General features: G+C 41.7%; 1 protein-coding gene across 1 annotated transcript in view; it reads left to right on the forward strand.

Annotated features, from left to right (window-relative positions):
- Window positions 1–3: 3 nt before the first annotated feature.
- Window positions 4–21394, forward strand: part of cckbra (cholecystokinin B receptor a) — a 30379-nt gene continuing 8988 nt past the window's right edge. The window contains exons 1-3 of the mRNA XM_029135356.3: window positions 4–440; window positions 9366–9614; window positions 17079–17340. Of these exons, the coding sequence (XP_028991189.1) occupies window positions 290–440; window positions 9366–9614; window positions 17079–17340 (662 nt within the window). The 5' untranslated portion in view covers window positions 4–289. The remainder of the gene's footprint in view (window positions 441–9365; window positions 9615–17078; window positions 17341–21394) is intronic.

The raw sequence follows: 21394 nt of genomic DNA on the forward strand, positions 1-21394 counted from the left end.
TCCTCCACAGTCCTGTGCCGTTGGCGCCGCGCGGCACTTCACGGGGCTTCCCCTCGCGACTCCACATCAATTAACCCGTCGCACGCCGGCGACTCTTCGCCCGTTTCGCGCTGCCACGCGCTACTTTTGATGCGCTCGAGTCAACTTTCGCGGCACCCCCCGTGGACGAGGCTGTTATGACGGAGGCGGCGGCGGCGGCAAGTTGATCGCGGCGCGGCTCCGGTTCCGAGCACGTACCGTACGAGCGGCGGCGGTCGCGTAACAGTCAGTACTCGTCCTTGTGTGCGCGATGGCTCTGCAGGCGCTGAACGCGAGCGCGAGCGCGCTGGAGGAAGCGGCCGCCTGCGCGGAGCAGCGGAACCTCAGCGTGGAAGTTAGCGACTATAACATCAGCTGCACGAACAGGTCCGTCCTCCCCAGACCATCCATCAGAGCCAAAGGTGAGAGCTTCTCTTCTCTTCTCTTCTCTTCTCTTCTCTTCTCTTCTCTTCTCTTCTCTTCTCTTCTCTTCTCTTCTCTTCTCTTCTCTTCATCTCATCTCATCTCATCTCATCTCATCTCATCTCATCTCATCTCATCTCATCTCATCTCATCTCATTTCACTGAGCTGACATGAATCATCCAAGCTGAGGTGTTAAACTGTGTTTATTCTTCACATGATGTTCACTGGGTTCTATCAAAAGGGAAAACATCTGGTCCTAAACATGTGGTCTATAAACAAACAAGGTGTTTGTTTATGTGGCTCTTTATTGTTTTTTTTTATTTTTTTTTTATTGCAGTCTGGACTGGTAATCTGTTTCTTATAGCGCTGTCAAAGTTCATCTGGTGTCACTACAAAAGCATATTTTATTCTTCTTTTGTTATAATTTTATTTTATTATTTTAATTATAATGTTATATATATATATATATCTTCTCATTTGACAGTAAACATAATTATTTCATGCAAAAAGGGCCCGCAAATTTAGGCTTTTATTGCACTTTTAAAGTGTAGTTTCTAATTAAAAACTCCCAGCTATGTTTAGGTAATTTCATTACAGTTATTAAACTGTGTTTGCAAATCCAAATGAATGTGTCTAAATAGATGAACTGTCACTAATCTCCTGCTTTTCATACTCCCTATTGACCCCTCTGCCGTGCTGGAAAACTGATTCGCAATCACGCATCTTGGTCAAATATCAGCCTTATTGTGCCCACTCAATCACAGAGCCTCCCAATCTACTGCTGCTCGTCTCTGCGGCGATAATGCCACACTCAGAATGAGCACACGCTGTTGGCGTGTGCAGTCTAATTCAGGATGTTTGTTTTTCTGCCTTATAAATCTCAAAATCTTGACATAATCAATTAAGACCCGCACTAGAGGAGATAAAGCTTCGGAGCATGCTATTGGGACGTCAGTGGACTGATTAGGAAATTGGGTCTGAATGTGGGCGAGGGTTCCATCAAATTTGCCTCCTTGCTGCTGCTGCTGCTGCAGTATTGAGACAATTTAAAATATTTCCCTAGTAAATAATTCACAGCCGTTGCCCCTTCTTGTGCAGCAGGCTGCTGTGAACATCAGCTCTATAGCTTCAACTACCTGGAGCGCAATCAAGCACTGTTGGGTGTGTTCGGTGTTTGACCAAGAGAAATGTCCTGCAGACGGACCGCTGCTCCATCACTCTTGCTCTGCGGTAACACGGGCTTATTCACCTTTATCCTTAGGGGACTATTACTTCTCTATGTCTCGCTTCAGGCCAAAAATCTACTTCAGCGCGTTGCACTCAGATGCACCCTGATACGTGTGAGATTATTGCTCTCTGATTCAATAAATTTCATGAGATTTGCCCTTTGGTTGGTCACATATTGAGCTTTTAATACAGTCAAAGAATCATTTTGGACGTGCTTTGACTGAAAAAGGGTTGGCTGGTTATAGGTTATACTATATATCAGTGTGAGGCAAGCTAGTGATAATTAGTGTGCGCATCCTCACGTACTGTATGGGGGCAATGCCCACAGAAAAGGCTAATAGCTAATTTGGTACTTACTTCTAATGATGCCACTGTGCATTAATGAATGATCTATGTACATGAATATAAAATGTTTTCTTTCAGTTTGGTCCACAATCTACAGATTTTATGTAAATGTATAGCCGCTCATTTTTGTTTTGAATGAAACGCTTGAACTCTGTTCCACAACTGCAAACATTAATCCAGTTCATGTAGGATTCAAACACTGCAAAACCTACAGTACATCTCCAAATTCTGCCGAAACATATTAGTGTGTGGATATTAGTGTGTCAGTTCTGGTTTGTTCCATCTGTTTCCTGCATTGAAATCTAGATGTAAATGTTCAACAGTCCTAAAATGAAACAAGCAAACCAGCATCATAATGATAACTTAATAACGTTCCTGCTCATGTGGAACAACAGCTGCATCTGCACCTTGAATGGGGCCACACACTCCCCATTCACCGCTGATTTGAAGTGTCACTTTGCTGAGCTCACTCTGTCCTTTAGGGTGCACGCAAGATAAGTTATCTTGAAGTGGATCTAATAAGCATTGAATGAACACTGTGTCATTTTTCAGAGAGAAATCAACCAGTTGCCCTGAGGTCTGAGTTTAAAGAAAGAGAGAGAGAGCGAGCCTTGTTACTGCAGAGAGGCCATGCACTGCATTCTCAGTAACAGTGTACGTGTGCGGTGGTTCCAGGCTCGGGCGTTTCTAATATCTAATCAATTTCTGCAACGAGATGTTGTATCGAAGAAATTAGCCCCCCGTTCCCTTCGGGTATGTACGGGGTGCTGTAGCCTGTCATAACACGATCACAGCAATCAGATGAAATAATTGGAAAAAATTTGAAGCGACCCGGTGAATCGTAACGAACTGCACGCACACACGCAGGAACTCCGAGCGTATAAAATAAAATATTTGGAGCATCCTTCTTACCGATAATGAGCTGCTGCCTCTTGTACTCAACCCAATCTGCAGAAGTTTTGAAATCCTTCAGAGTTGGTATAGATTTAATAATGAAATCAATAAGCGATTACCGTGTGTGTATATTATTACTGTATCCCAGAAGCTTGCGCTGTATAAATGGGATGGATATTGTACATCATGAGGGTGCAGAGGGTACGTGTAGAGTATGAAAGCACTGATTAGGATCCCCTCAAACACGTTCTGCACTCCTGCACCGCGCACAGCTGTATTGATCTGTGATGCCCTGTGTCTGCACGCCGCCTTAATTAACTCGCTGGAACGGTAGCGAGCAGAGCTGCAGTTTGACGGCACTGCCTCCTGTCAGTTAGAGTTGATAATTATGAGGGGACCAATCTAATGTGACTCGCCAGTTTGACTTAGCAAAAATAAAAACAGCTGCGTTATGAGGCTCGCAGAACGTGACGTAAAAGTTTCTGTTGGCAAATATAGATCTGTTTCTACTGTCTGAACGTTGAACCCTGCAGAGTTTAGGCTCTCTGTCGTCCTTGTCAAGTCCAATTAGTAATTCATCTTTGGAGATCGTGACGTCGCAGTGTTGGTTTTGTTTACGTAATGATTTATGGGATTTCAGCTGCAAGCACTGGGACTGAATGTTTAATTTGATGTGGAAGTCCCCTAAGATCCAGCTCCTCTAATAGCTACAAGATGGCGCCCAATTGCGAAGAAATGGGAACAAGAACAGTCCATTTAATCATTGTCCACAAATAATTGATTTAACTGCTTTTAATTAATCTATTTGTCACAACTGAATTATTTATTCGTAGTACAATGTGTGCTTTACTAAGGAGATAACCGAGACCAAAATACGTTTATTTGAGGTTGCATTTGCATTAAGTTACAGTTGTCTCATCTTATTACACTGTCATAGACATTTACAAAAAGCCCTGCTAAATTATGGCAAAAATCATAATCCCTATAATGTTATGGTTAGTATTTTTAAATAAAAAAAAAGTCTAGGAGACATGCATTTAAACATGCTTTTTGACAGACCTTTATGTTTAACAGGTAGCCAAATTGAAATTAACAATAAATTATTAATATTTCCATTAAGCATTTTTCCCTTCAGGTAGATGTTTTGATTAATTGATTTTCCACTCAGTTTAATTTGATTTACAGCTGAATGCAGCCAAACCTTTAAATGTTGCAATCATAGGCAAGTATTAAATCTGCCAGCTTTAAATGACAGTTCAGAGGAAACATTATTACTAAAATGGCTAGTACTGTATGCATACATAGGCAACACAAGACAAAATAAATGCCTGTGAAAAGCAGTGCCACATAATGCTGGTTTTATTATCAGTTATCTAATTTGCATGATTTCCAAAGTCAGAACAGAATTGAAAATCAAAACTATTTATTTAGTAATTAATTTCTTAGCTGTAGATAAAAAGACTACTTTAAATATAGAGGAGTCTGCAAGTATAAAAGCAATTTGGGTAAAAGAAACATTTCATGACAACTTAGTTCTGATATAAGGCTGATTTAGCCAAAGACATGAGGTCATGACGTAGTCTGCCAACGAAGGTAATCAAAACTATTTTACACTGAGCATATAAGTTTTAAAAAAAACGTACTTCCTGACAAGGTTGTGTATAAATGTCCTATTCCCATTACAGCATTGGCAGCCACATGTCCTGCAGACACCTTCTGCATGAAGAGTGCCATTCCTTAGCGAGACGTGAGACTCATGAACTCAGAGGGAATGTGATTTACAGTTTGCAGCCCGCCAGACCATTGAGCATTGGCAGGCACTCGCTGTGATTCCTCTTTGTGGAGGGAGACGAGTGGGCAGGGGTCTACTGACTGTCTCGCCCTGAGGAAGGGACAGTCCAGTGATTGGTGGATTCTAACTTTAAATAGACATGAGCTCATACCTCACATCGTTCATGCACTGTTTGCCATCAGGCTTATTGCCCTGGGCCTTCTCGGGTTTCTTATTTCATACAGATGTTTCCTCCGTTTCTTTTGCAAGTTAAAATATTCAGTTTAGTATCTTAAAACATGTTGATCAAAGAGAGAAAGGATGAATGAATGCTCATGGGTAATTGAATATGTGCTGAGCTTGTTCATGGACTACAAGCAAGCGCTTTCCAACTTTCAAACGCTCCACCGTAATCCAAGATCAGTACTCTCCCATGGGGTGGCCTGGTGGAAAGACGAAACAAGTTGAATTGTGCTGACTCTCAACAGTTACTTGACTCGTTGCTGTACTGAGATGTCTCTCTGCACGTTGAGCTCTAGGTTTAGTTGCTGTCAGAGGATTCATTTTCTGCCTCTTTTTAAGACCCAGTAATGGAGCGCGGTCATGTGGAGCATATGGAGCTAAAGGGAAGTGTGTATGTTCAACATGAAAGGTTATGTATTGCCTATATGTATGGGAAATTTGCACATTGTGACAGCTCCGTTGGTTCAGGCAAGTCCAGGAGCTTCACATAGCTGACATAAGGTGAGATCAGGCCTGGCAGTCGGCGATCGTCCGTTTACTTCGTGATTGAAGTGAACATGAAGACGAGGCTGAAACCCTGCTGTCCCGAGCTCTAGCTTTTGATTGGATCTTTCAGGAAACAAGACACGCTGTCAACTCTGTGAATGTACCTCGGCAATTTGGAAAGAGACAGTGTCGGCTCAGCCGTCACAGTGGAGGAATGATAGGGCTAGCCAGAGCCAGTAAGAGCTCTGTGACAGAAGCGTAGACACAAATCAGGCATTAGAAGAAGGCTCCTCACAGTCATCCAAACATATCCATAGTGGGCTGTTCACAATTTGATGTGTTTACCAATTAAGAGTGAAATGCCTCCAAAACAAGGCCGTTCATGGTTTTGAGGAAAGAAATGTTGACATCTAATAATAAGCTTGGAAAGCCTAGTGGAATAAATAAATCAAGTGCTTAATATGGTCTGATTTCAAGAGAACCCGATGAATACATAAACGTTTATTTATAGCTGCTTATTATTTATTCATCATTTATTTTTTTGCACTAATTCCCTTCGAAAGCATGATGTCATTGCCCAAAGTGAAAACTAAGTTAGCTTCCTCCATTTCTCTACTAAGTCTACTAAGGACTTACAGTACTGTGCATTCCCTGGCTGCTCAGTTGCAGTAGCTAGACATGTACAGTACAGTCTAATTCAACCCAATGCAGCAACTCTGTTATTATTTCTAACTTATATCATTTCTTTATGAATTGTAGCTGTCAGAAGGGTGATGATTCAACTACTCTAGCATTATATTAAGAGGTGGTTCGAAAGTCGGTACGTGCTATTTAAATAGAATGAGAGGACCAACTTATACTCACGACCACCTCTGTGCTTCTTATGAAGCTTTTATAAGCATCTCACAGTCCTTAGCAACAGGCAGTAAACAAGGTGGCCACAGATTGTCCTTAAACCGAGACAGGGGTTATGACAGGTGTTACGATCACTCATACAGCCACCTGCTATAAAAAACGGTGACAACCCAGCACAGCCCATCTGCTAACGAAGGCTGCGACATGTGGTTTGAGACTCAGAGGAAAGCAAATGAACCTTCAGTTAACAAGATTGAAAAACGTTTTTCAGTATTGCATGAAAACTATGCAGTTAGTCTCACATAAAACAAGAATTAAGTTGTTATTTTTTTACTTTTAGTTTTACTGCAAGGGGGTGTGTTGTGTGTCTGGAGAAAAGCAACTTACTTGCTGACACCAGGACTCCGCTCCGGACTCACGTCTGCAGCTTCACAGGTTAATTTCCAGTGGGCTTTCTTCTCACTCGTAATTAGGAGGAACATCAGATTTGGACCGAGCTGACAGTCATTTCTAACAATTTGGTCTATTTCATCATCTCACTGGGGCCTGGTGTGAAATACAGCCCCATGGCCATGTTTTGATTAAAAGGAAGGTTCATAACGTTGGCTATTTTTCAACAGCCATATCACCTATGAGATTATTACTGCTCATTATTGGTGGTCTTTGTGAAGGTTTTCTATCAATCAAGTCGTAGAAAGGAGCCTCTTACGCCTCAGCCTTCAGTGAATGTGAAATGTTTCGTCTTGAAAGTGGTGATGATCCCCTCCTAAAGATAAACCAAAGTGAAGGCCTGTGATGAAACATTAATGATCCCTGAGGGGAAACATAATTACTGCTTGCCGCCGTAGCTCATTGGATACATAGTGAGAGCAGAGCAAACAGAGGTTAAATAAGGATGCACCTTTACTCAGAATAACACACTGTACAGTAAGTAGCAGTGTTTATCTCTGTATATGTGCATCTGAGGTTAACACTGTCCATTTGTCTCTGATGGATGGAACCTGTGGGTCTGAGTGTGGCTGTTTCACGTGAGGGAGTCGGTGGAACTGATCTGAATTGTCCTGCAGGCCTCGGGCTCTGGGGAGCCAGCAGCGTGCCGGTGCTTAATGAATAGATCTTTTTCTTTTTTAATTTTCACCTGGCTGAATTGCACCCAAGCCACAGTAACACAAAGGCGGGTGCTGAACCAGTAGGAGCACCCGGCATTGACCTAATCGTGATGTTAGGCTTCATCTGATTGAGTTGCTCTCAAAGCCACTGGAGGGTTGTCTTTTAAAAAGAATAATTCATAGTTATGGTTCAGGGCAAGTTAAGTTTCTCAGGTGGCAGATGTGATTAACATGCAAACTGTGGCGTCCCTTTCATATATAGACCTCGTTCTCTGCCGTTTCCCTGCAGATAAATGGTCATTTACAACCCTGTTAACTTGACTTTGACAACATTTTACTGTTGATTCTTTTCTATAGGTAACTGAGCCACGATGGTGGATAAAGTGTGGGTAATAACTGAAAGAAGGGCTTACTAGATATTATCAAAATAGTAAATACTGAGCCACTCGTTCTCTGTTTTTTATGAATATGGACATCGCTGGTATTAATAAATAGAAAAAATAGAATTCTTATACCGTACTGTTTGGCTCCTGGTTGCACTCATTAAGACTGTACGTGTTTGCACTCTGCTGCAGACCTTTAGACTCCTGCTATGTTACTGTCTTTAATCCGAAGACTCAGGCAGCACAGCACATGGCTGACCCGACCTTGTCCTGTCAGATACTTTAATTCTCAAACAGACTCACTGCGACAGGCCAGTGTGAGTGAAGGGAGCATCCCAAAAGCCCCCTGGCTGGGCCACTCTGTACCCACTGATGCTCAGCTGTGTGGCAGCACCAGAAGAATGAGATCATGTCAAATACGCATATTTATGAAGACCAGAGTCTCTGCGGTTATAAATTATTACAGTTGTATAGTTTGTTTTATAAGCAATATTTAACAACATTTATCCATTCTACAAACATTTTTTTCTCCCAGTGCCCTGGAGGTAATCTCAGCAGTCATTAGGTGTGAGACCCCGGGTGGGCCGGCTGTATATCACAGGGAGGACTTGTAGGTCATTTACAGTCACAGTCACACCTGTAGATAATTTAGAGTAGCAGTAAACCCCAAGACTGACCCAGAATACCTGTGGAAGGATAACAGGCAAACGCCAGTTCATTCAGTACAAGGTGTAATATTAAAGTATTATAAAAATTTTATAGTATTGTGTCTGTATCTTTCTGTGGTAATTTTGAATCTTTGTTGTCTCTTTGTGGCAGTTTGTGTTTATGATTGTGTAGTTGCTTCGTGGCCTTTTGTTTTGTGAGCACTTCATTTAGCATGAGGTAATCTCTAATCCTGTTCAGTACACATCAATAACTACTCCACCAAAATGAGAACCTTTGGTGTTTGAATGATTTATATTTAAGCCATTTAATGGCTTATTAAGTTTAAAGAGAACGGTGATTGAGGGAAAATATGTTGATGATGAAACCGTGTAAGATGAGTCACTGGACATGGCACGGATGATTGTTTCCTTATCTCCTTTGAATTTCTATTATTATTATCTTTTCTGTTATTAGAACAATAAACAGAGAACTGTTGACTGTAACACAAGCTGTTGATTATACAAAGTTGTGGGTCTTGGAATAAACGTAGGTGTTGTTTCTGCCTCGCTGAGTCTAATTTCCCAGGTGGACAACTTGATACATCACTTTATTTGATGTTGATGGTATTTTGTTTTAGCTCACAGATCTTCTCTTTGTCTCTGCAATATTTAGTGTATCTTTGTCAGAAAATGTACCGCATGTTACCAAATTCTGGATTGTTGAATTATGTCAGTCTGCCAAATTCATTATCACACTGATTGTCTTTTTCTACGGTTCCTCTTTAGTTGATTCTTCCATATTATTTTGTTCATTACTAATCATTTGATTTTTTTTCTCATGATTTTATTTTAAAACAGCACCTCCCATTGATTCACTGCATTTTACTTCTACAAATAACTGTTCATCTACTGTAACATGATGAAAAAGAGCTCTTATAAGGTTTTTGTCTGTGTTTCTGTCAGAGATGGACTCGCTGCGTATCCTGCTCTACACACTCATCTTCCTGCTCAGCGTCTTCGGCAACCTGTTGATCATCGTGGTCCTCATTCTGAACAAGCGCATGCGAACCGTCACCAACTCCTTCCTGCTGTCGCTGGCGGTCAGTGACCTGATGATGGCCATCTTCTGCATGCCGTTCACCCTCATTCCCAACATCTTGGAGGACTTCATCTTCGGAGCCGCCATGTGCAAGATCGTCACCTACTTTATGGGTGAGGTGGAATTGTTACCTTCTGGTCTCTGGATGAAATGGTTGGGTAAATCATAAATCTACTGAGCCATCTCCTATTGTGACCACAATATGGTTGTAACTTATGATTTAACAGTAGTCAAACTGTGACATTGGCTGCCTTTTTTCCAAGGCTGTCTTCATGCATTGACCCCTTAATTGAAATTCATCTATCACAATAGGTTGTCGGCAAATATTCAGAGGACAAATATTGGTATTCGAGACAGCAAGAGACACTGCATCTGCAGAGAGCTCTCATGGCCTTGTGAAGAGAGTGACAGAGGCCACATTAAGTATGTCGTAATTATTTAAAATAGCTTTAAACATGCAGGATTTTGTGCCAGTGCAGATTCATGGAAATCATCAAAATTATGCACAATACACGCAATCTTGTTCTGAAATTCAGGGCCTGGTTATCATACTCACGTCTGTAGGTTAGTGAAGTGTAAATTAGCACACCTTAGCATAGCTTGATTATGGTAAACTAAGCAGCTGATTGTGTCATATTAAAGGTAATTAAAAGAAGCCGCTTTAAGCAGTATCTGTCTGTACATGTACTTATAAATGTAGATGTTTATTTGTAATTTTATGAAATTAATACTTGGGTAATGATGGGTGATTGATGTTGACTGTCTTTTACTACTGCTGGGAACAATTTCCAGACCCTAACTGATAAAACTGGAAAGTGCACAAGCAAAAAAACTGGCAGGACACAAGTTAATACTGCGGTTATGCAACCAAATACCTAGATTGTTTTTGAAAGACAATTGCCAAACACTAATGAGCTTTTAAATGACCATGATTATTTCCTAGTCATACAGTTATAAGTAATACAGAAGAAATGGTAAGAAGACCACAGAAATGATATGATAGTGATATTTTATGTAAGACTCAGCTGGTCATTCTGGCTTTGTTAATGGGTGTTTTGTTATTCTGGCACAAGAAATATGATGTATTTCTGAGGCTGGCAGCTGATCAGGAGCGCTGCTCCAGCTTAAAATCCTGCCTGAAAATTGGTCAATCTCTAACAAGGGCCTGTCTTTCGGAGAGAGGCTTTTCTCCAGGCTTTCATTTTGCCTGTCAGAAGGTAACCATCATTCTGAAAGTGCTCGAACAGTCACATATCTTCAGGAGTGTGACTTAGCGATGAGCTGGCTCCCATCAGTCCAGAGTCAAGGTGCCACGTGAGGCTTGAGTCATCCTGAAGCACAAGAGACGGCAAAGAAGCTGAGATCCGCTGCAGTACTTTTTCTCTTCGCTTCCTTTTGGGCTTTGAATGTCTGAGGAGAGTTATTGAATGGTGAGGTCCACAATCCTATTATTGTCTTAGAAACGTGCTGCACCATCTGTGAGGTCGAGCTTGGTGAGTCTCCTTTTCAATTACTGGACTCTCTGGGCTGTGATAAGAAGTGGGACATCTCAGGCCTCAAATACAGACTTTTCATGGTTTGTCTGTTTTATTTATACTTGTCGAGGGAATTGCTAGAGTAGGTTAATAACCTACTCAGAAAGGATAAGTCAACCCTAACCCTACTCCACATGCACGCTAGCCTTCTATTAAACACTAAATCATGAGCAGGATGTTTGTCATTGCTGATGTGAAGTCATAGATGTGACTAGATGCTTCTTCAGAGCCTGCAGTCGCTTTTTTTCCCTTCGTATAATATAAACAGTAGCATATAATTTCATTAGGCATCAAGTTTTTGTTAATGCATTTTTCTTTTAATTTAAAGTAACACAGTAAATGTGATTAAAGCTAATTGTGAATGAGGCCTTGTGTTTTTAATCAGTTACAGTAAACTTAGTGTTTGGTTCACCAAAGTTAAACTTAGTAAAAACTAGAGGTAGTCATGCTTCAGTAAATCACCTAAAGCAGCAAGTCTGTCTGAATGACTTGACTTTGTTACAGTGTAAAATGTGATGAGATCACTGCAATAGTAAGAAATGTCTAGACAGCTGGTGCATACAGTAGAACCTTGTCTGAATGCCCTCAGTCGAATTCCATGCTGACGTGAAACTAGATGTTTTCACTTCACCTGTGCCATTTGCTTTGCTTGGCTTTCCGTTTGCTTGTCCATCAGGCGCTTTTTAGGATTCTACATCGATACAAACCGCGCTGGAATTTAAGTGCATCATTATATAGTTCAGTCAGGCACCGAGGAGCTGGGATTGAAAGAGTTATTTGCTTGCGCGGGGTACTTTGAGTCATCACGTGCGCGCAGCTGTCGCACGACTTCCAAATGCCACACACATCTGCACATTGACCAGAGAATGAAGGATAAGAGGCAAATGCTCATCTAGAAGCGTCCTCATAGGCATGTATGAACCGCCCTGACTGATCCCCCCTCTATCAGCCAAAACGAATCAATACACATGCTCTTTGTGACTATTCTCATCCATCGATTTTGCAGCAGACCTGCTCTGCAGACTCATCTACCCTTTGCAAACTCATCTGTTTGCACACGCCCATTAGACACATAATACCCCATCCATCCTTCTATTCACCCATTCACTCGGGCACCCATCCATCTAACCCCGGCTCAATAACCATGTGAATCATAGCCCCTGTACTGTTTCAGTGACAGTTATGAGATCAATGTTGTAATATGGCGGGTGTGTGTTTGGGTTTGTGTGTGGGCTTCAGTCACATTTTTGCACCTATGTTTGTGTTTTTGTTGCTGGTCGCATGATGCAATTACCAACCAACTTACCAGCCCGGTCTGTCTTCTGCCCCGGAGGTGCAGTTTGCATAATGTATTAGAATTTGGGTTCATGTGGCTTCCAGCACGTCTTTACAGAAATGGCTCCAAGGGTATCCGACACCTCTAACACTATTAATTCTGTTTGTAAAGTTTGTTTTGCCTTCGGGCATCTTTAGGGCAAACTTTAACGGGAAATTATTCAGCAGCGACGAATTAACAGGAGTCGTTTTCAGCCGAGGGATGTAAATCTTCCCCCTCAGGTTGAGGTGTGCAGAGAGATACTCGACCGCATCTTTGACAGTTTTTCCTCGCCAGTTATCACGTACAACACGACTGCGAGTGTTTGAGTTTAATGAGCAAGGAAGAGGATTAGAGCTTGTTCTTCCCAAAAAGAGCAGCTACTGTAGAGCTCAGAGGGAAAACGCGAGGGTTTGGTCGGTTAGTTGTGTGGTAATTAACTCGGAAGCACCTTTTCCACACTCATTACAGAGACTCCTATATTCAGCGTTAGCCTCTCTGGACAGGAAGCATCAGGGAGGGAAGCTCAATAAGAATGAAGTAACAGAGACATGCACATGACGAAGGACTGCTGAACGCAAATTAGTAGCTGATGCCATTATTCAAATAAAGAAAAAGGCACCTAACGCGTTATTGCCTAATGAACAGACTGTACAGTATCCATGAGTTTTTGTGCTTTTACTACACCAAGAATATGTTTGTATCCTCAGATTCCATTATGATGTGAGATCAGTGCTGGCTTCCCCTGGTAGTAATAAAACAGATGGTGAACTGGATCTGGCCTGAAATGTCGTAACCAAAGGAAAATTTGTGAATTTGGCCGTAGCGATGCTGGACAAGAATCTAATTCCCTAGACAAAGAAGCGCAATTTCTTTGAACAGTCTACGGCTGCCTGCAACTGTCATCGGTTGAAATCACAGCAGCATCGGTGCTATGAATTACCTGGAAGTGCGCTTCCTGCCAGTATGAATGCGCACAACTCCCCATTAGTCTTTGTAATTGTGTAACATTACTCAGTTTTACCTGCAGCTCTGTTTCTTACAAGCTACTGTGCTAGACATGCTTATGTGTTCATGCAAAAGCTTCATACTGCTATAAAATAATTGTGCCTCTATGGTGGCACATTCCCATGCAGTTTGCATGAATGTGGCAAATCCACCCTGTAACCTCCTCAGGATTTTAAAACATCGGCACATATTTAAATCACTTTTATGTCAAACACCATAGTGAGATGTTTTGGAAAATACACTTGCTTGCTGAGAGTCACATGAGAAGATTGATGGCATTATTTCCTCTTTGGCAAAAATAAAGCTTCAGCTAATAGCCAGACAATTGACTTATTTTTGTATAACCAACCCTCAAGCAGCTTTGGGGTAAAGTTAAGCTAATAGTCTTGTGATAGTAGCTTTACATTTACCAGAGTGGGGTTGAGCTTTTTATCTACTCACAGCATAAAAAGCCAATAAACATTTTTTGAATGCTAAACTTTTCCATTTAAGTCTTAATTCTAAGCCCAGGCTTTGATTGGTGCGTCTTTTATAGGATTATTTGTCTTTGTCTTGTTTATTTGCTGTTGTTTTCCCTGCTTTCTTAATAATCCCCTTTGTAAAACACTTTTCAAAAGTGCTACATTAATCAGCTTCTATTTATTATTTTGCTTATTATTTTCATGTTCCTTTTGCTAGAAAAGCGGGGTGGGGACAACAAAAACTCTGCTCCTCATTTCCACAATCAGTGCTAGCTGACATTGCGACTGGACCTTTCTGCTTTTAAGCATCAACAATAGATTCCACCCTGCGTGTGATTTGATCTTTTTCCGTGTCTGGGCTTAGCACTTGAAAGGAACATGTGGGTGTGAGAGTCGTATTGTGTGAGACTCGCATGGTCCCGATTCCCTGGTAAGATCTGCGTCGTAGACTGTTCCACCCACCTCCTTCTGCTGAGCCGGAGCTGGAGGTGGTTTTCTAGTGGACCGGTAGTGCACGCTGGTCAGCAGTCAGTCAGAACTGTGTCAGAACATGAGTGGGCTCCCCCTGCGTTCTGTGTTTTCAACTGCTGTTGTCACTTTAGTTAGTACTTTTAGTTTTTAACTACTGTAAGTATTTAATTGAGGTCTAACTTTTGGAGAAGGCAAACATGACTAATGTACCTGGTCAGCGTGGTAGAAATTAGGCTCTTGCTGTAATCGACTGGCGTGAGAACTGACACTGAAGTGCGGGAAGTGAAGCTGCAGACTAGTATCAGACAGGCGGGGCTCATGTGGACCTCCCTGACTTGACAGTCAGGGTAATTTATAGAAATTTGTGATAATGATATTTATGAAGCTATAAATAAAATGTACCAAACGTTTATCGGTGATTGCAGCTTGCAGGCAGCAGCATTTATAATGAAGACAAAATGAAGGGCTTTTAATGCAGCTTCCTTCTTTCAGCTGCTGTCGCCTGTGTTTACATGCACTGAACCAGGCTACTATACTCTGCTACTGGAAGTCCACATATACCACCCATCTGATTCCTCCTCCTCCAACCCAAGCTTGTTTTGGAACCCGATGCAGCGACGTTAACTGTGTAGTGGGAGATATGCTGTCTCCAGACTTTCCTTTATTTCTTTGCTGTGTTTTAAAGCAGCACAGTGACAGCGCAGGCATGGAGACCAAAAGAGAGTCGCGATAGAGATGCAGCTGAAACAATGCGCCAACTGTCTGAATAAAAATAATCTGCAGTGGAAAGTGACTTGTTATTGGTTCTAAGAGGGCCCTTTGTCCTAGTTTTCTTTTTAGTTAGGCTTTAGGCAGACTTTGATTTGAACAAGGCTATTGCTCTGTAATGATCTCTCCCTCATTTTGCTGTCTGTAGGCCTTTGTTATGCACAAACGCGCTTCAGGGGAAATCTACCTGGGAAAACCTTCCTTATCATTGAAGCCGCTCTCTTTTTAGGTAATAAGCTGTAATCACAGCTCTCAGGCTCACACACTGGGCCTGTGTCGTTTTGCACACTAGGGAACGTGAATACATGATTGTGTCATTATATTACTGATGTAGTGATGTGTCAGTGAACACGGAAACAGGCCATCTTGGTGTGTTTGTGGCCTAGAGGTTTTGGGTTGATATACCGTCCTGTCAAGTTTCATGTCAGGGTAGCAGAAATCAAAAAGAATGACCCGTCTTGCAGAGCTGAATGTTTTTAATAATGCACTGCAGAGACTCGGAGTGTTCACAGGACATAAAAGGCGTTGATGTTCTGTTTGTTCTGGAGTATTTCTGTAAGTCTGCTCCTCTGTTCTCCAATCGCACAGGAATAGGATAAGACCGTTCCCTGCTTCTGCCGAGCTCCACATCAAATCCCACACCAAATCTCCTCGCGGTTCTTTGTTCTTTAAGTGTAGGTTTAAAAAATCTTGCACACAATATACCCTAAGCCTTTGGCTTTTGTGAACAAAGCGTGTCAGAATTGAGAGAAACAACGATCGTATCACTGGTTCACAGCGGAGGCTGTTGTGAGAAACTGTTGCTCCTACAGTCGCACAGGATTAATTGCTCTCAATCAAGCCACAGAGCTGCCACTGCTCAAATGCTTAATATGGTTCTCCTAAATTGAATTGTAGCCTGTTCATAACGGCCTCCTCTCTATGATTTAGACAGAATATGTCCTTCTGTCATAATAGTTAATAAAAGGATTAATAATAGTAACAACAGCGAAATGGTGGATTGAGTTTATTGCAGAGGAACATTGTTGGGAACGTCTTCCTGGGGGGTGGGGGTGGGGTGTTTCCTGCTGAGACATGGATGTGGGTTTATTAATTTGTCTCACCCAGCTCACTCTTAGAACACAGCCTGCCATAAGCCTGTTCCCCCTTTGCAGATTATACATATTCATACATGCAAATACAGCTTGGTCTCTGGTGGAAGTCGACCTGTGTTAAGAGAGACAGTGTCTGTGGACAGCCGCTAAGGCTTTAGTGTTCGAGGGAAGTGGGAGGACGCGTCTTTATAATGTGACTGGTGGTGATGATGCAGTCGTCTGGCATCCATTTGACACTTATATTGAAATCTCCTAAACAGGGAGGGTTTGTAGGGCACTGTATCTTTTATTACAGATTTCTATTATTGCCCATTCTTTAGTAGCTTCCCAATTGTTCTGTGCTTGGACAAAGGGCTCTGAAGCATTTTATTTAATTCAAATCCACTTGTCTTGTCTTGCTGAAACATGCAGACATCTAATGGCCTCTTTTTGTTTAAATGAAATAACAGACACCCTGTTGCTGCTGGACCTGTAAAATTAAAAGTATCAATAGCATAATGCATGAAATGTTAATTACTGTATAACATGTTCGGTTAGCAGCTACTGTATTAGCCATGTTAGCCACATTAGCCATGTACTTAAAATACTGAAGGTTACTAATCTAAGATACAAAGTTAATCCAGTTAGAATCTTTAAACAAATGGGATTTGTGGAAAATTATCATTGCATTGTGAATATGTTGCACTGGTGGTGAAAAAGGCCTATACAGTCCACAAAGTAGAAATGGTTCATCAGCTGAAGACCATAAATGTAGTTCATACAGTCTGCTTTGCGATATTTCTTGTCTAAAAGTAGAAAGAGGTGCTTAATGATGGCTGAACATCTCTACCAAGCATCATAGTGAGTCTTTCAGCAGTTGTTGCAGCCCATTTTCTTCCTCCCGCTCAGTCAGTTCTCTGAAGGTTCTATCTCTTCTTACCTGCAGGAATCTCCGTCAGCATCTCCACCTTCAGCCTTGTGGCTATTGCCATTGAGCGGTACAGCGCCATCTGTAACCCACTGAAGTCGCGAGCGTGGCAGACTCGTTCGCACGCCTACCGCGTCATCGCTGTTACCTGGGCAGTGTCCCTGCTCATCATGGTGCCCTACCCAGTGTTCAGCATCCTCAAGTCCTACCCTAAAGCCAACGGTATAATTGGGCACATGTGTCGTCTGGACTGGCCCAGTAAGCAAGCTGAGCAAACTTGGTGAGTGCAGGTGCACACATTTGCTACTGTTTTTTTACAGTTTTATCAGGCTAATGAGAACCGCATGCAAAGCTGTTTATGAAGTGGTGCTATGCGAGAAAAATAATTCAAAAATGTAATGCAAACAAATGAACAAATCCTCAGTCAAACTGAATCTCTGCACAAAGCCTGTGAAAATGTTTTTAAGATTTTATCTGCATGAGAATAATTTGGCGGATGTGCTTCCATAGCCGTGTCGGGGATTAGTGAGCGATAGATGAATGGATGGAGTCGGTTAATGAAATGAATACAATCTGATTTATGTTCGGTGTGATTGTAATTTACATCATTTTTTCAGCAGCACAATCAGACCATTTTCTGCTGATTGCTCACGGTGGGAAAACAGATCCCATGCTGGTTTGGTCATTTTGGTGTTTGTTGCTCAAATTTATGATACTCCGTTTCTGTATGGAGCGGTAAAGTGAAAGAGGCCGGGGTTTATACCGGTGCTGCTCCCCACTCAATGTGTTTTAGTTCCAGAGCACATGTAAAGCACAGTTTGTTTATGCTAACAGATGAGCTACAGTAATACACGAACCCCAGACGGGAAATGGCCGTGAGGCTGCATTTACACATTATTTCATAAGCTGCAGGCTTAGCGGCTACGTTTCACTGTGCTTTTCTGTAATTTAGACAGTTTGTGCTGTGAAAAGGCATCTGCACGTCTCTGTCACAGCAGTCATTCAACTGTGAGGGACACAGCGAATGTCCATACACTGCCGCATTCTTCACTGTCGAGTCCAGCTGCCTTTAATTTCATCTCCTATCAATAAAAGCCTCCAGGTTGCTGCTTGTTTACTGCACCTTGACTTCTGTTGGGAATGTTCATACTGTGCATACCCTCCACTGACGTGTATGAGCATCTTAACCCCAGTGACTGACAGTTCTGAACTTTTCCTTTTCTGCTCTGCACCATTTATTTTTCCACATTTTTCACAGACATTTAGTAGTTGGGATTTTTGAGAATTCGTTATTCTAATTAGGAGCCAGCTTGCCTCATTTATTGTCTGCTAATTTAAGTTAACCTTCACTTCACATTTACAGTAATTGGTCTATTATCTATGATACTTCTGTCATTCTGGACTTTAGGCACTTTCCTGACAGTTTGCTGGTGGCCAGAGTGCTGGTGCGACCAGGCCTCCTGTGTTTTCATTCCAGGCTTGGAAGACCTGCAGTAATTATGGAGAGGACACTCTTAAAATCTTGCCATTTTAGGATTGAGCCCTTTGGCAGACGTTGTACAGGTGGTTCCAGCGATGGTTTCTGAGAAATGAGTGAGATCATTAGGTGGGAGACTGAAAGAAGTGAGCAGACAGCGCCTGCTGAGGCTTAATTAGATAGAGTTTGAAAAGGATCCATCTTCTGGCATAGCAGGAGCTGCTCTAAAAGACGGTGGAGAAAGAAAGCAGGGACTGGCTCATTAGACAGAGATAGTGTGGATGATGTGCTGCTGCGAGGTTTCATGGTACCGTTTTGCCATCATTTTGAATTAGCATGAATGTTCGGCTGCCGGAAAAGAGCGAAGAGTAAAGCGAATGCGAAAAGTTCTGGAGGTTGTTGCTGCTACACTCTGGGTTGCTTCGTGATAGGAATCCATCCAACAGTCTAAACACTCAGTTGGTCTGTCTTTAAAACACCCCAAGTAGATGGATGCACCCTCTACGACAAGACACAGCATTTTAGAGCATGTTGGGATGTACTGTTTAGGGATTTTCACGGATCTATTCACAAACATCTTTGGGATGTGCAGGATGGAGCAATTTAAAGGAGAGCTTTCTACTTGACAGCCTTTGTGGTGAAACACTAAAGAATTCCCAATCTTTTCACTGCGAGATATGAGATGGTGGGAGACTAGTTAATTAGAGTCTGCTTGGAGGTGGTGGAAGACATTCGAGGCTCACATGTCAGAAATCCAGACGTGTCACAGTGCGAGGACCTTTATAGTGGTTTTATTTTAGAGATTCGTCTCAAACCATTATATTCATATTTTAAATTACGGTGAAGATAGGGGTAAAAGGAGACTGTGAAGCGGAGCTTTTCATCTACTTTTCATTATAAGCATGCAGTATTATTGAAGCATTGGCTTGTACTCTGAAATCACTGTCTGAGATGAGTCAATGAAAGCGAGACACACAAATCGTAAAGTGGTTAATGGAGCATTTTTATCAAGTCTTCTAATGATTATGCACATTTTGCATTAACAGTTTTTCAGTGCACATACTGACATCCTCTATAAACAAATGTTTGCAGCGTTCTCAGGAGGGATGAAGGTGGTTTTCATTGCTTTCTGGAGTGTACTTTTCTTTCGCCTACAGTATGAATGGCTACAACACATTTCACAACTAAATATTCAAATATTACAGTCATTCCAAACAGTGCAAATTTAAAGTAGAGGCCTGCGTTAATTAACGCTTTAGACACACTGGATAGACATAGGAATAGCTTAGACTTCAGAAAATATATTCAGCATCAATGCTTTGATTCCTGTAATAATTTGGAATATATCTTCATTCTTCACCCACTGACGCTGGTATATTTAAACTTCTGGCCACAATTTATTTATTTTGTGCCAGATTAAAAAAACACTGTGTGGACACTGTGTTGTTAATGATGCACCAGCGAGCAGTTTTGGATGCTTCCTTTCAGGAAACCTCTTTACTGTATATACCTACTGTATATAAAGAGACTTACACATTAAGTTTACTTTCTTACTTACTCGACAAAACATCCTTCTGTTTTATCTTTGATATCACAAATTTATCTATGAAATATTTAAAAATAAGACAAATTTACAGTTTATTTCTGCCTCTCTGGGCAAATTACACCCCTCCTCCCATTTACTGTTATAAAAAAATTATAAATATGTTTTATTAGTTTACAAACTCAATCTTAAAAAACTTTTCCTCCTCACCTGAAATGCATCAATTTCTAAATTCAATAGCGTAAGTCTTTCCACTAATGAACGTGAAATTAACCGAATACTGATACTGTACGTGGTCATCAAAACAAATAAGCAGCTAGATTAAAACTCACAACCTTGATATCACCAGCATCACACTCTAACTAACTGCACCAGCATGCTATGTTAATCAGTAGTGGTCAGTACTGTTTCCAAATTGCAGGGCCGAACCTCAGATTTTTTCATAGGGCTCATACTGTAACTGCTACCAGGGCCTCTGGTGACGGCCACTCTCAGTGGAAATGACACTTTTGGATCCTGGTATGAGGTTTCTTACTGTAACTCTGTAACATACTGTACTGCAGGCATTTGCCAGCTTGCTTACAACTCTTGTATACTGAGCAATGCAAACGCAAGAAGACAGTAGTTGTAATAATTCATGATAGCACAACAAGGTTCTGCTCCCAGCACTGGGACTGCAGATTCCTCTCAGCATCAGGTGTTTACAGCAGTTGTAGTGTGAGTGGGGCGTTATTGAGCAGGCAAAATGCTGCAGCTTGCAACTCTAAGAAAGAATCCTTTCACGTATTCAAGTCTGTCTGTTAACATTCACATACATGCATTATACACTAATCAATCTAGCTCATAATATCACATCTAGCTATAAACTCTGCATATGCTTATTGTGTTTTACATATTATATTATATTATTTATTGTTGAAACAGTGAAACAAAGTTTCTATGTTTTTTATCTCAATGAGACTTGGACTGTTTTTGGCAAGAAATAGTTGCCTTGGGTTCCTACTTTGTTTAAATCTGCCTTTATTTGAGTTAGTTTTTCTCACATCCAGAAGGTTCTGGGGTCGAATCCCAGGTTGCCCAGGTTTCCGTCTGTGTGGAGATGGTATGTTCTTCTTCTGGTTTCCTCCAACAGTCCAAAGACCTGCATTGAGTCCGTATTGCCTGTAGACTGCATGGTTTGTCTGACTGTATGTGTGATCCTATGAGGGACCAGCGGCCTGTCCAGGGTGAACCTGCCTCTCCCTCCACTTACAGCTGTGATAGGCTCCATCCTACCCGCGGCCCTTACGAGGACACAGAGGTAGAAAATGGTGA

This window comes from Betta splendens, chromosome 2 (genome assembly GCF_900634795.4).
Source record: "Betta splendens chromosome 2, fBetSpl5.4, whole genome shotgun sequence".
Classification (NCBI taxonomy): Eukaryota; Metazoa; Chordata; class Actinopteri; order Anabantiformes; family Osphronemidae; genus Betta; species Betta splendens.